Raw genomic sequence first — 16,741 nt, 5'->3', positions numbered from 1 at the left:
ATTTCACCCTATGCATTATTTTATAATTTAGTATGAGGAATTAAGAATTTTATTTACATTTTTTCTGAATAACATTATTTTTGGGTCCTAGAACCTACTCCATAGTTTTATATTTTCATTCTTTTTTCTCATTTTCCCTACAAATATATATAATTGTGGACCCAATTCTTAAATAACAAAATTCATAAGATTCTCATAATTTAAATGAAATAATATAAAAATATTCTTATTTTATCAAGAATAATAATCTTAACAACAATTTTTGTGGTTGCTCCTAGGACTCCAAATGTTTTATTGCATATTTGGATGTTTTAGAAATTTAATATGGGTTCTAATTTTATTTTTTAATTATATTATTATTAATTTGTTTCCTTTTCATCCTATATATATCTGATTTTGTTGTTGGTATGAATTAAATAAGTTTATCTAAATAAATTGTTTATTCCTTCTATAAATTAAAAAAATTTACTCTAAGATATTATATGACACTTTTAATATTAGGAATTACTCTAATTTTCTATTTAATACACTTATTTATTATGGTAACTTATCCAATATATCCATTTATTTAATGCAATATCATGTTACATCCAATTCATTCTCTTGCTAAAATTTCATAGCCCAATATTGAGGTCAAATTAAGTACATGTTAAATATATGTTTGTAAGTATAAAGATATATATATAACCAGTAAACTATCTATTATTTATTAATATTGCTTTATTTAGATAATCAATAAGGATTGAAAATGAAATTATAGATAATTGACTGATAATATATAAATTTTTACACTATTAATACATAATTTTCTCTCTCTTGCATAGCAACAACAACAAAATGCATGGGGTGAGAAAATATATAACACTCACCTCATGAAATAAATTGCTTCTTTTTTGTTTATATACTTTTATACTATATTTTCATATTTTGCCCACAATATTTTTTCATTTTCAAAGTAAAATCATATAATCCTATATAACTATAATTAATACATCTCATTTTAAGTTGGGTATTATAATAAATATAAAAAATATAACATAAAATACCTCCAATAAAAACATTTTATTCTCTAAAATAAAAAATACAAATTTAATACTTAATATTATAAAATAAAAATGTGTGTAGTAAACATAAAATATTTATCAACATGCTAGTTTTTATATAACAAATTGTAACACCAAAAAGGATAAAAACATAAAAAAACTTGGAAGGATAAAAAAATAAAATTGTAATCTCATAAAAAGGTAAGCCTCCAGCGGGTGGTAAAAGTGCAACCACTTAGGACTCACAATAATAAGAGGCCATTTTTTTAATTAATATATTTAGTTTTTGTTTTATTTTATTAATATTTTTATTTTTATGAATTATATAGTGATTTTAGTACATTGTATAATTTAAATTCATTTGGTAATCATCATAATATATACAAAATGATTAAAACTTTAGAATCAACGTTTATAAATTAACATTTTGATATTGAGTTTAGATAGTCTATAAAAAAAAGTAGCTTGTGTTATAAAATTACAACACATAAAGTACTAGACCAGTAACCACAAAATATTCTCAAATCCTATAAAACAAAACTCTATAATTATTCTTAATAGATTTAGAACCTTGTCCAAATCCACGTCCTCTCATAAAAAGAAAACTACCTTGATCTAATCCGGGAATGATAAAAAAGTGTATGTATTGTAGTAAACTATGGGTAAAGTTTCTAGAAAATGAAAGGAGAAGAGAAAATTATTTTGTTATTAACAATGATATGATTTTATTTTTTGGTAAAGAATTAATCTTTTTTAGAATTTATGACTATATTTTCTAATACATGTTCCTCCCAAAATTGAACATTTAACCTTCAGAATATAATAAAGTCTTATACTATTAGATCAACTGTAACCACACTTGAATGTTAAGAGAGATTGGGTTGGAAGAGAGTATAATGCAAAAAGGCAAGGAAAGAGGGGACATGTGTAAGTGTTGGGAGAGGGACACGTTTAAAGGTGTATCAGTTGGCAATATAGTCTTTACCCTTTTCTGACGCTGTGCAACACTACACCACAAAGCAGGCACAATTAGATCAGGTTAAACTGTTAAGTGATACAGAAAGTCAAGATCCTCAATACTCATAACATTATAAACTGTTAATTGATACAAAAAGTTAAGATCCTTAATTATACTATTATGATGCAGGGAAAGCCTGTCAAACAATAAGCCGTGTTGTTCACTACTTTGTGGTTTATAATTATGACCATGCATGTACTCCACAACGTGAAGCTCCTATGAGGGGATGACACTTTTTGAGTTCATGAAGCCTAAAAAAATGGAAAATAAGGCAAAAGTGTCACACTCTCACCTATAAGAAACATCATCATATAAATATTATTGTTACCATGAGAGAGATAAAGTGGGTCCATGTTCATGTGATAGACTTATAGGAATAGGATCATTGGAGTATTAAGTAGATGAGATAGATGGTGAGACATGTTTTAAAAAAAAATCTAATGATATAAATTTAAAATTATAAATCTTCAAATTCATTATAACCTAACATTCGAAAGTACTGGACGCTTCAGTCTTCGGCCATAACTCAGAGGCTCAAATGACAAATGAATCACTATAATAATTAATAATCCTATTTTTCTCTCTCTGTTGAATTCATCATAGTCGTCCTCCCATGATCCATAAGGCTGATATCACATTCAGCCTCACGTGCTGGTGCCATTACCTGTCCCCTCACCTTCAGGAGAAGCCCATGTACATGTCACCCCCTCACCTCCTACCTCCTTTATCCACCTGGCCTATTTAGTAAGAGCATGCATAATGGTTGTTGAGTGTTATAATAAATTATAATTATTGAGTACTAACTGATTTGAAATTTTTATGAGGAGTTGTAATAAATTATGAAATAATATGTGAGATCTAAATAAAAATGAAAATATTGTTCTGAATTTAGATGCTCTAAACTATCACCACTATTCTCATCCACTCATTCATTTGAATCATTTCTACACATTCATAATTCACATACCCTCATAACTTAGATTCTTTCTGTATTTCTGTTTTTTGGTGCATATTAACTGCAACATATGTATATATAACCTTTGATCACACTGCATATGAATAGCATGTATTTATCACTGATTCCTTGAAGTCTATTATTTTTACCCTAATGAATTTTTCTCACTTGCTTTTACATTTCACAATCCATAGAGATAGATTAGTATCATCTAATCAAAAGATTACCATATTAAAAACACATGAGAATATATATTTTCATACATCATATATAATATATTAAAGGGCAATGAAAGCAAACCATAAAATTATGAAACAAAAGTAAAATCCAGAATATCCAAGATAAATTAAAATCCCCAGTATCCAATGTGTCCAGCCATGGTCTAGTCACCATGCCACATCAGCAACATAGATAAATTCTTGCATAAACTTACTACACTCAAGTTTAGTAGTGTGCATAGACCAATCACAACATTAAAATCAATTAATGTATGGCGATCAATTTAGTGTGCACTCAACTCAGGTGTTCCAAGTTTATGCAAGATTATTGAGCTCCTTCAACGTTGCCTTATGGATGTGATTCACTATTTCCTTTGTCAACCATTCTCTGTCCCTATGGTTTGGGAAATGGGCAAGCTCTGGTCTTCTCAAGTATTGTTGTCTTGCCATGGATTCTGCAGCAAATGCACTCACTGGGGCCACTACAATCTGCAAGGTTTCATATATAACATTCATGTTCATTTGGAAATTTAAGCAATGAAAAACAACAACACCGAATAAGATACTATTTGAGTTAAACATAAAGAACATTTAGGGGCGATATGAGAACTTAGATGAACTTAATACCTCAAAATCATTAGGAATATAATTCTGTAGGTCGAAATCATTATCAAATATTTAAAATACCATGCATAACCATAGAGATATATGTATACTATGCTCTATAAGGATGATTATACAGAAAAAGGATCGAAAAATAAAAACCTCAACATTGGATCCAGCAACTAAGCGCTTTACAGGTCCTCCTTTAATCCTAGAATCCTTTCCAGCCATTAAAATAGTTAACCAACTGAATTCCCTCTTGCTACTATTATTTTTGGGGATTATAATACAGCCATCCAGTAAGATAATCTCAAATGTCCCCTGCATGCAGTAGAGCACGTGTTAGCCATTAACTCAAATCTAGCATGTTATTAGATATGGGATAATCAAATTCAACCCATCTTCTATTATAAGATGTATATTACTTTATATATCTTTTTATTTTTTATTAGTCAAAAAGTATAAAATTAAATTAATGGTTTAATCTTTTGACATATGAAAATGAATGGGTATAACCCTTTAAGAGATTATGTGTTACTCCATCATGTGATGCCTCCAAACAAATTCAAAAGCCACTATTTTTTATTATTTAAAATTTATAACATTATTTATACCAACAATCGCTTTTTCTTGGGAGGAGTTAAAGTACTAAGACTAAGATAAAATTCACACAAAGAAAAAAAACAAGTTATGAATATTGAGGAAAATATGTAAGGGATGTAACATTTCAGTGTAGTTAACTTTTGAAAGTATACTTAAATATATACTAGGAAAAAAAAATGCACCAATAATATATGAGTCATATATAATTATCATCTATTATTTATTTTTATAATCATCAACTTTACAAAAAATATGATATAAATGTGTGGTATATGATATAATAAATGTGTATAAATATTTACATTCACAATATATAAATATTATACTCTAAATATATTTTTGCAGAATGTCCCTAATTCATAAGTGATGGTGAATCAGAAGGAAAAATAAATGAGTATGAATCATCTCTATTAAAGGACAGACAAGTCTTTAAAAAACTAAAAAAAAAATATAATATTATATTTATCTTTTCAAGTATAATAAAATAATATTTTTATCATTAAAAACATAATAAGAATGAAGTATTTTACCTCTCCTATATTCAAAATAAATATAGGCAATAGAACAACATAAAATGCATGTTACATATTTCACCATATATTGATTCAAGGAAATGTGAATGAGAAAATATACATGTTGAATATATGTATGATATTCAGAAGAAAAGAATGATCACAACAAATATATAATCTTGAAAGCTAAAGAAGAGTTATGGCTAAATAATGAGCGAAAACAAATACTCTATTCAAAGAAAAAGATGAAGAGACAAACATGCAGAGTAGTCTTTGCCACTGGTGCGTCTTCATCATTAAAAAGTTCAACGAATGATACAATACCGGCCGCTCCTAAGATCAAAAACCCTTGCTTTTGAGCGAATTTCACTAATTTCCTTACTATATTCTGCAAAATAAATATATAATTTGTGAGATTTAATGCTCTATATGAAAGGATAAGGATGCTTTGTATCAAAATATATAAACGTGAAATATCTAAATTAGCTCTATTTTTTGTCAAATATAAACCGCAAATTTCCTGTACTATTCAATACTATGGGAAGCCTTATTTACAGGACTGCTAGTAGTTTTCTATGATCAACTTAGATGCATGGTTGCACGACACAGTAATAGTTAGTTTTAAAAAAATAATATGAGTGACAATGAATACTTATGATTTAAGCTTGCAGCTATTGGTTAATCAAATCAGAAATTCAGAATGTAATATCTATATACGAGGGTACGCGTCCATTCATTTCTATTACTTTTATTGAAGAGTCAATAATAATTATACATGAATATTAGGTGATATAGTGACAATATAAAATCCGGTTAGACTTTTACTATATACATCATTTTTCTCATTTATTTTTGTATTAAAAATAACAATACCAATGGCGTATTTCTATATCTCTTCTCTCTGTGTATCTTCATCTCACACCCTTCTTCCTAGCTATTAACCCCTATTATTTTCTCCTTTCCACCTCTTATATCATAAGCTCCCTCTGATATTTTGTCATGGCTTCAATAGCTATATTTCTAAGCAAATTAATCACAAATTACCTGAACGCATCCATGTTAATTATTAACAATAAAGTTGTTCCATGGCCTTAAATGGCTATTTCAAACCCTAGGTTTAATTACTTAACCAACCAAATCTGCATTACCGTATCTAAATCTAAAGATCTCATATTTTCCTTCACCAAACCAAACAAAAAATTCATAGATATCTACCAAAGTTATCCTAGGTCATATGATAACATCAAGTGCATAACTGCAACATTATATCATTAGTTCATCATTAATCCAGTTACCAGATATGATTCACAAGTTATACAAATTAATCACATGTAGATGGTCGAATTTAAAAGTATTCGATTAAAATTTGCACCATTACTTACAAAAAGGTCATCATATATGCAACAATGTTTTCCACCATACAACATATGCTTGATAAGTAGAACATAAAATACATAAAAAAACGATGGGAAACATGTTAAAGGAGAAGGAGAAGGAGTAGCACCTTATTTCGCTTCACCAAGATCGTGGATGCCTCAAAAGGTCTCTGACTTGCCCCTGTAACATTAAAGTAAAATCTTATTGTGCATCAGAAAATTTGACAGCAAGTTCTTGCAACCAAGATGCATTGTACTTCGTATATTAATCAAGGACTTTAACATATACTATTATACGTGGGATAAATTAATTAATTATATAAATTTAGGTAAAAAAGAGAGTATACATAGTAAAATCGAAGAACATTGAATTTATTTATTTATCTTGAATATGGATACCATAAATTCTCTCTATCAATGATTTACAATCAATATAAATATCGATATATGTGAGTGACTGATGATATTAATATAGCGTAGTAAATATATCATAAGCCGTATAAGAAAGAAACCAAAGTGTATTTAGTGTCCAAATATTAATGTGGATAGAATGTAGCCGTCATATTATACAATGATGAAGTTTTGAAAAACAAAATTGACCATAGTATCTGTAAGGTTTTTTTTTATAAGTAGTATCTGTGAGGTTAATATCAATATAACATTTTGAATAAAGGTTTTAAGTTTCGTAAAGCTTTACAACCTTCATGTAAAAAGTAAATATCCTCATATGTAAATTAGATATATAGAACTATAAAATTTGCATGCTCAAAAAAGTAAAATGGTAAGATCTATAAAAAATAAATTATGTTATATTCTTTATTCATATCATCTGTATTTTTATAATTCAATAAAATTATTATTATAAATTAATATTCATATAAATGACAGTTATATTGATATAAACTAAAATTTAAAATAATATAATATAGTATATAACTTTTATTATAGGTGATAATGATAGTTTTTTTAAGATAATATAAGTATGATGTAAGATGAAAATGTAAATTAATATAGTAACAAAATTACAATATCTAACTACTAATTCCTAATTTCAGATGATTGCATTGTTTTTCTTGATTTACAAAATCTAACTACTAATTCCTAATTCCATATGATTGCAGTTTTTCTTGATTTACAAAACCATACCTAATATGCTAAAAATAATTAAAATTTTCAATGCTTTTCCTTATAACACCATACCATACTTTAAAATAATTAATAACATAATTAATCTTTTAGACCACAAAAGAGATAGAATTGTACTGAAAAATCAATGCATATAGATGCAAAATATATTAGAGTTGGACAAATGAATGTATACACTAATAATATAAAAAAAGTTAATTATTCTTATTTAATCAATTTTAACTATTGAACATAAATACTTATGCTTATTATTATAGGTAAAAGTTTAAAATATGTGCAAAGTTTTTTACACTGCCAGTATATGATACACCATTTATTTTTATTACTTTTGTTTGAGAGTTAAGAGTCAATAATGGTTATAAATCAATAGTAGATGATGTGGTGACATATAAAAAACACTTATGTATACATATTAAATCCTATAAATAATTACACTTTTCAATTTATATTTCACGACACTGCATGTAGGCAAGCTAAAGTAGTTATAAATATGACATTTCCGAAAAAGAAAATGAATACACGGCAAGAAATATCTTACCTTGTTTTGAATTGGGGTAAGGGAAAGGTACGAGGGGAGCTTCAAGTTCAATCTGTGGCACTGGTGGTGGTGCTACAGTGACTGCAACATTACCACTATAGGTGTTGTTAGGACATGATGAAGGCACAACAATAGGCGTTGCTCTCACATTGTCCATTTCCATAAAATGAAAAGGCTGATGTATAATTGTTGCAGCAATGCCAGTATTTACAGAAGAAGCTGTTCTTCTCACAGTATTCTTGGAAGATTGTAACGGAGCTCTTACAACAGCACCACCATTCATAGCAGTGGCGACCCTAGCTGCAGAGCTAGTGCCTTCACCGGAGCGTGGTGGTGATGAGAGGTCGAAATAGATTTTGTGTAGATTGAGTAAAGGAATATCACATGAAACGTTGATGGGCAAGGGCACAAAGTTATTACCATTTTCCAGACCAATGCCATATGGATCTGGAGAAGGTGGTTTTTCTTCTTTGATATAATTGTACCGAAGAGAAGTATTCTCAACAAAAGAAGGAAAAGGTGGTGGTGATGAGGGTGGTGTGAGAAACATGTTTTCAGTCTCACCCTTTGAATCTAAAGGATATCTATTCATGGGGTTTTAGTGAGAATGAAATGAGTGTTATTTGGTCCTTTTTATACCCTACGAGATAGAACTTATCTTGAAAAAAAATGAAAACTTGGTCCAATATCCAATCTACAATATGCACGTTTATGGAATGTTTTTAATAGGATGCATTGAACCAAATCTGTATAGACAAGGATGTGCTGTCTTCAAGCATATTTCAAAGTTTGTCCCAAACCAATTATATTATATTATGTTAGTTAAAAAAATTAAATATTTATGATTTTATCAATTTTTGTTTTATTGTGATTGATTAAAGACAAGTTTAAAGACAAAAGATTACTATATAGTCTCTATTTGTTAAATATTGACATAACATGTATATGGAATGTAATATAGGTAAAATAGAAAGTAAATATGGAGTGCAAGTAAATTTGGAATGTATCAATAAGCATTTAAGGGAGGAATTATAAAACGTATATAATTCTATATTGGTGTTGGCTACACTCCCCAGTGGGAATTAGGAGGGAGTATGAGAAGAAAAGATTTGTTTCTTAATCAAATTCTAAATATTTCTCAGGTTAATTTTTTAAACCTGAAACTAATCCAACTCTAAAGGTTCATCGGTCTAACTTTTGAATCTAAACTTAATCCTAACCTAATTAAATATAATATATATTTCTTTTAAATGTATAAAGTCGTCTCAATATTGTATATGAATATATAGTTTGATATATAAAATGATATATATTGTTCATGATATATATATTATAAAAAATTAGAGAGTTAATGTTACTTTTAAACAAAAATATGTAATTATTCTATACATAATTGAACAAATACACATATAAATATGATGAATGAGTGAACATGGGTCGGTCAGACTATGTCATGTTTGTATCTTAACAATCATAAATATTGTCCGAGTATAATTTTTTAACCGAACTCAACCTTATACTCAGTGAAATCCAACCATATTTAGAGTTAATCATAATCTGGTGAAATCAGGTGAATGACTAACTTAAGCTTATCTTCAATCCTACTCCCTCCAACAATCACTCTTTCCCTTCTGCCCACCCTTACACCAACCACAAGCTCTTTTTAAGAAAAAAAAACCTTTTTGCCAACTTTTTGTTATGCAAGATCTTTAGTAAATTAAAAGAGAGACAATTTACCACACAAAAAAGGAAGAAGAGAGACACATTAAATATTTTAAATAATATTGCTTTTTCTTTCTTAATAAAACAAAAAACAATTAATGGTTTTCTAAAATATTTCCATTGTAACTTGTAAATTATAGTTTCAAAAAAAAGATATAAAATAAATCATATCAATATATATACCTATTATTTAAAAATGTGTCTCTTGAAATGTAAACTTTTCTATTCTAATCGAATCATGTGGGAAAGCCAATTTTTTTGCTTCTTCTCTAATGATGAACATGAAAAAACTATACAAACAAGTATTTTGCATTAGGAGTTATTGGAATCTTGGAGGGATGGGTGAGTTTATGAGATTTTTCAAAAATAATGACATACAAATTTAAAACGTTGGGTCCAAAAATAAGTATTTGTTACACTGGTATCCAATTCCACTAGTCCATTAACATGGGGTTGATGAGAGGGTTATAGATAAGATCAAAATTTTGATTCATGTGAACACGATATTCATTAATGAGAGGGACAATCATCGAAAGATATTAGAAAGATGAATTTGTTTCTCGTATGGGAATGCGAATGATACCATTTGTTATACCATAAACTTGAAGAGCCCGTTGAAAAATGACGTGAGGCCCAACTACTTGTTAAGCCCATTCATGAGAAAGGTATGCTCCAATTGCCTTAAACCTCTATGCGCAATAGCATGCTTCTGAAGCCGCCAACTCGAACGAGCTAAGGAGGTTTTAACATTCTCTCGTCCAATTCGATTCAATTCAATTCACAAACAACAAAACAGGAATGGAGATAAACTTAGAGAAACTCGCATTTGACATTGATTTTCATCCATCTGATAACCTTGTTGCTGCTGGATTAATTAACGGTGATCTTCACCTGTAAGTTTATTCTCCATTTTTCATATTTATCAATTATCAATTCAATTTTTTAATTATTTATTATTTGAGCTAATAGTTGTAACTAATTTTTGTGTCCTTCAGATATCGTTATACTGCTGATAGCGTACCCGTTAGGTATTATGAATTCTGAAACTATTGCTTTTTATTATTTGTTTGTTGGATACTTCAATATTTGATACATTAACTTTTAATTCTTATGTTGTTTACAATTTTCGGTGTTTCATCACTGTTTTTTATTGTGTTTTTAAGGCTGTTGGAAGTTCATGCCCACACTGAGTCCTGCAGGGCTGTTCGATTCATCAATGGTGGACGTGGTAATGTCCTCACTGAATTTTGCACATTTTTACTGTGTCACTTTAACTTTTTATTTATTTTTTTCTAAACCTTTTTTCAAGTAAAAAAAAGTAACTTCTCACACTTACATGTTTGTTTGGTTTTTCTTTTAGCAGAAGCTAAAAAAACTTTCATAATCACTATTTTAATAATATTTCATAATCAGACTCTTTTTTAACTTAACAGATGGATCCTTGTTTTTTTATCTACTTTTATATCATTGTTAATAAACATGGCAAGAGCCACATAGAGAATTGAGAGAAAGTGAGAAGTGAAATCTAAAATTGACTGAATTAGTAAAAGGGTGTTCAAGTGTACAACATACTGATCTGGCTTTCATGGAACAAATGAGAGCAATCAACTCGCAACCAGCCCAGTTACTCAACAAACTAATCTAACTGCCTTATAACTAGACTAACTAAACTCTAACCAGTCATAATGATTTCATTAAAATGACTTGGCTTTGAATGCTTGTTGTGATTGTTTTTTAGCGCTTTTGACTGGTTCTCCGGATCACTCCATACTGGCTACCGACGTTGAAACTGGATCTACCATTGCACGTCTTGATAATGCCCATGAGTGAGTTGATTTACTTTCACTTGCACATTTCTCATGATTTGACCTTGCATATGATAATAATAGGTATGCTCATTGCTTCAAGATTTGTATGTCATGCAGGGCTGCTGTCAATAGACTGATAAACTTGACCGAGTCAACTGTTGCCTCGGGAGATGATGAAGGTTGTATTAAGGTAACATGTTTGGTTTTGTTAGAGTATGTAGCAGTGTATTAGTTTGCGTCAACTTGTGTAAAGCTAGCATGTCAACCTAACAGTTGGGTCCAGCAGAAGGTTAATTATTTAGTTAGGTATCTGGACTGTTCTATTTTGTTCCTTGTACATATATCAGAAACTATTTGGGGTCTAATCAGTTAATGACAACTACCATGTCATTCTATTTTCTCCCACTCAGATTTCATACACTTTCTATCATTTTCTTTGCATTTTCTTCCTAATCTTGAAATCTAAAAGTTTGTATTTCCCATGCTTAGCATTTGTTTTGGTTGGAACTCTTAATATTTAACATAGATATCCAGTCTGTTCTATGATATTAGTGGAAGAATGAATTCTCATATCTCTGACATGGATTATTTTAATATTGTGCCACTCACCCTCTTTTTATCATTTTAGTTATTTTATTTTGAGTAAATACGTATTTTGGTCCCTCAAATTTTGTGTGTGCCAATTTCATACTTGAAAATTTAAAATCCCCAAAATGGTTCCTAAAAATATCAAATGTGAGTCAAATTAGTCTATTTTAGCATTTTTTATGACCTTAACAGAGACTATTTTGACTCATTCGTGACCTTTGGCTACAAGTTTGGATTTTTTATTTTTTGGGATCAAATTGGTACACGTAAAAATTTTGAAGGACCAAAAGGGTATTCACTCTTATTTTTTACTGTTGTTGTATCCCCCTCTATAGTAACTGTTCCGTCTACAATAAAGCTACTCTTTCGCCGTAGTTGTTCTGTAGATGGTTGTAAATTTGTCCTTTTAGAGTTAAGCACAGGATCAGTGTTTTGTTGCTGCTTCTCATTTAGCTTATCCTCCTTGCAGGTGTGGGATACCAGACAACGGTCTTGTAGCAATTCTTTCGATGTCCATGAAGATTACATTTCAGATATGACTTTTGCATCTGATGCTATGAAAATTTTGGCAACAAGGTAGCATGCATACTCAGTAACTTCTACCCTACTTGGGACTAAGTTCTAGTTGTGAAGATTTTTTTCTAAAATTTCTTGTGAAGACTGAAGAGGCATGCCATAACGTGGACAGTAAATTTAAAATTATTAAATCCTGTTGTTTGTGTCCCTAGTTATATTCATATTGGCTTCTTCAAAAATAAAATGTTTATGTGTTGACAATAACGAGTGTAGAAATAACTGTTTTCTAATTATAGTCTTGGTCTAGTCTGATTTTTATTTGAGAAGTTTGGTCAATCCCTTAGCCTCTACTGGTAGGATTTCATTACTAAAATTGTTTATCTTCGTTGACAATACAGTGATTATCACTAGAATCAGCGGTGGTAGGTGTTAGTTGTTTTGTTTTCAGGAACTATTGAGCTAAAGCACAGCCTAATCACGCTTTAAGTTTTGTACCTTTTCCTCTTATTTCCATATCTCACCAGCTAGAGGGTGAGCCTAGACGCAACAGTAAGTTTGCTACCTTGTCACCTAGAGGTTACAGCCTTACAGATTTAAATCCTGGGAATAACCTCTCCGCTGGCAGGTGTGATATAAGAATGTGTTCATTTACTCTCCTCACACCCCACCAGGTCCGAGCCTTGTGCATTGGCTCACCCTTTTCATATCCTACAGGCTATGTAGTAAACACATTGGTGTTGACAAATACCTAAACCCTTTTTCACATTTTGATAGGGTTGTTCTTCCTTGTTTTATATGTATGTTCTCTTTATAGAAAAAGGAAATTTTACAAGAGAAAAGTGAGACATTATCTAGATTATTAAAACAAATTGGTATGTATTCTGAAGAACTTATATTTGCAATAATGTCATATAGTGCCATTTTTTGTTCTGTTTGAATCTGGTAAACTTTGTAGGATGTGTAGTATACTAGTATGTACTCCTAGTGAGCAGATAAATATTCTCTATGAATGATCAATCGTTTTTCAATTTCTACTTCCTGTGGCTTACCAATTCAGACTTTCTTTTTTTCCTTGAATTCCTTTCATTGTTAAGTGGAGATGGGACTCTTTCTGTTTGCAATCTTAGAAGAAATAAAGTAAGTTGTACATCAACATTTTCTGATTCATTTTGGAAATCAAACACTCTTTATTTGTTGCACTCGAATTTGATAACCTTTTTCTGCTTTTTTGACAGGTCCAAGCTCAATCTGAATTTTCTGAAGATGAGCTATTGTCTGTTGTTATAATGAAGGTATCTTATAGTGACCATTTGACCAATGTACTGGGTTTGACACACATCTCGTCATTCTTACTAATATGATCTTCAAAGCTTATCTAGTGTTACAGTTTGATTATGTTTAGTTGCACAGTGTGATGATTCACATGTCCTTTTAAAATATCATAGGCTGATGGTTACTTTTTTTTGGGTGATCAGAATGGTAGGAAAGTTGTTTGTGGATCACAAACCGGTATTATATTATTATATTCATGGGGATGCTTCAAGGACTGCAGGTATTTGATGTGGAACATGTCACCATTACATGATGGAAATGATTCTGTTTATAAAGATGCATATTTAGATGTTTTCTTTATTTAGTGTTTAGGGTCCTACCTCTTCTACTAACGTTCTTGCTTAATAATGGCTTCAATTTCCAGTGATCGATTCATTGATCTCTCACCAAACTCTATTGATACAATGTTGAAGGTGAGTGGATAACATAACTTGATTATTTCAGCATCATTAAGCATTTGTACCATACTGAGTTCATGTAACAAACTTTTGAAATTTTTAATCTTAGCTTGACGAGGATAGGATTATTACTGGATCAGAGAATGGGCTTATTAAGTAAGTATTCTGCAGTATGAGAGCATTGGCCCTTTTGTTTGAATTATATTCCAACTTACGTTTTTGGTTCTTTGTTCCATTTACAAATATATGTTCTTTGTACAGCCTGATTGGGATATTACCCAACAGAGTCATCCAGCCAATTGCAGAACACTCCGAGTATCCCGTCGAGCGTCTTGGTAATGTATCTCTTCCTCTCATCAATATTTCATGTGACTTTTATGCCTGAGGGTGAAATTTTTGTTTTCAGTCTCAATCTCTTCATGCTGCACTTGTTATGTTTTTGTCCTTTGCTCAGTTGCTGCTGAGGTGATTTTTGGCCTCAATTTATGATGTTGATTATTTCAGCATCACAGCCCTCACTATTGTATGCTTTCATGTTTTTTCCTTCTATTGGCTGCAAGTTTGACCTATAGTTTTCTTGGTCCAACAGCATTCTCTCATGATAGAAAGTTCCTTGGCAGTATTGCTCATGATCAAATGTTAAAGGTACTTCTCTCTCCCAATTATCTCCCTCCAAAAATTGATAGAATCTGCTTGAATTGCTCCATTTAAATTTTGGCTTATATAAATGACACTCATCGTAATGATTATAGAGCTACCATGCTTTTCTTGACAATTTATTGGGGCTGTGCAATTTATTGTTGTATAAAGGTGGTGCTTAGGATTTTGAGTAGAATTAAGTAATTTGGACAAAGTGCTCAAATTGGAAGGAATATTTGATCGTTTTTTCAAATAATGTCTTAATTTGGATGAACATTTACAACCGAGGGGTCTTGCTAGAGTGTTGGCATAAGTTGTTATAATTTGCTGTTTCCAAAGCACACTGTAAGATGATACATCTTGGAGAAGCTAAATCAGTCAATTTTCATATGGTTCACTGACCTTTAAATGCAAAGTACTAGGACATGTATGTTTAACATATTGGTTGGATCTGTTTGGTACAATTTTGCTCCAAATGTTGCTTATTAATCCTCAAGGCGTGTGTCCCACTGTCACTGATAAAAATGTGAACCATTTGTTGCATGTGTCTGAATATGTATGCCTGTATTTTGTTAAGAATCATACTAATAAATCAGTCATCTAATCTCTGAACTGTCATTTTTCCTTTTGAACAGCTATGGGACTTGGATAATATACTGCCAGGTTCCGAAAGCACACAAAGAAATGAAGCTGGAGAGATTGACAGCGACGATGATGAGATGGATGTAGATGTAGATGCTGATTCTAAGTCTAACAAAGGTATGGTTTATATAGCTGCAGATGTTACGGGTTGCCAATCCTTGAAGAAATGATATGCTATATAATCATGTATTTCATTTTTTGTTGCTACCTTTGCAGTGAACAAGACCAAGCATGCAAGTAATGGACACACCTTGGGTGGTTCAAACAACTTCTTTGCAGATTTATAGGAGATTATAGATGATTAGATGCAACCCTGTTCAAATGGGATAACCAATTAGAACACTTGCAAGCAGGATTTCCTTTTCAGTATCATCTTCAAGTCCCAAGAGCCCTTTCAGAAAGTAGATCCCTATTGAGGACCGTCTCTCCCCAAGACAGCATTTTTGGGTGCATCATTGTTATTTTAACAATACAAATTTTTTGCTATATGTGATGTTGCTACATTGTGTTTTTCCCATATATAATATATACATCAAGTAATTGTCAAGACTTGGATACTTTTGGAATGAACTATGGTGATGAATATGATCACGTTTAGACTTTAGAGTAATTAAATGTGAAGTATGATGAACTCGGAATAACCTCTCAAAGTCTCAATTAGAGGGTGTTGAATATTATGCTTATAGCAATTTAGTTTTGCAACAAAAAAAGGTTAGGGATACTTCATGGGCATGATTTCCTACAAGAGCATGATTTGAATGCTATTTAACTGAAGGTTGAAAATATACTCATTCAGCAGCTCATTTCAGAAAAAACCTTTTCCTTACGGATAACTTGTTGCATATACCCATTTGGTGCATTAAATTAGTCATATCATTAAACATTTGTGGATTATACGTTAGTTCATTATAACCTGTAAACCTTCCAACCACCACACATACCATAACTGCCAAACCAATCACATTTTACATGAAATTAAAGAAAGTGACTTGTTTATAAAAAGTGCTTACAAAAGTGACTTGTTTAAATTGATTACAAGAGCGACATGTTTAAATTGATTACAAGAGTGACTTGGTTAGATTGA

The 16,741-nt window shown here is 30.6% G+C and overlaps 1 protein-coding gene across 2 annotated transcripts; it reads left to right on the top strand.

Annotated features, from left to right (window-relative positions):
* LOC109348977 (WD repeat-containing protein 55-like) lies at positions 10,423-16,298 on the top strand. 2 transcript variants are annotated; one of them, XM_019589602.1, is made up of 15 exons: positions 10,424-10,627; positions 10,730-10,762; positions 10,898-10,962; positions 11,473-11,560; positions 11,660-11,732; positions 12,600-12,706; positions 13,741-13,783; positions 13,882-13,938; positions 14,122-14,198; positions 14,343-14,391; positions 14,486-14,532; positions 14,638-14,711; positions 14,966-15,021; positions 15,651-15,774; positions 15,874-16,298. In XM_019589602.1, exons 1-15 carry the CDS (start codon positions 10,533-10,535, stop codon positions 15,942-15,944), a joined length of 1,059 nt encoding a protein of 352 aa, XP_019445147.1. In that variant the 5' UTR covers positions 10,424-10,532; the 3' UTR covers positions 15,945-16,298. The 2 variants fall into 2 exon arrangements, with proteins under 2 accessions (XP_019445148.1, XP_019445147.1); XM_019589603.1 differs by lacking the exons at positions 14,966-15,021; positions 15,651-15,774; positions 15,874-16,298 and adding an exon at positions 14,783-14,895 and having other exon boundaries at positions 10,423-10,627.

Source organism: Lupinus angustifolius, chromosome LG06 (genome assembly GCF_001865875.1).
Source record: "Lupinus angustifolius cultivar Tanjil chromosome LG06, LupAngTanjil_v1.0, whole genome shotgun sequence".
Classification (NCBI taxonomy): domain Eukaryota; kingdom Viridiplantae; phylum Streptophyta; class Magnoliopsida; order Fabales; family Fabaceae; genus Lupinus; species Lupinus angustifolius.
The sequence above is the reverse complement of the archived record's forward strand: the minus strand, read 5'-3'. Positions and strand labels throughout refer to the sequence as shown.

Bases quoted from the DNA above. Each gene is read 5' to 3' on its own strand.
- LOC109348977 (XM_019589602.1), top strand. From the start codon at position 10,533: ATGGAGATAAACTTAGAGAAACTCGCATTTGACATTGATTTTCATCCA. The intron at 10,763-10,897 runs GTATTATGAATT...TGTGTTTTTAAG, and splicing joins GCTGATAGCGTACCCGTTAG to GCTGTTGGAAGTTCATGCCC. The intron at 11,561-11,659 runs GTGAGTTGATTT...TATGTCATGCAG, and splicing joins CGTCTTGATAATGCCCATGA to GGCTGCTGTCAATAGACTGA.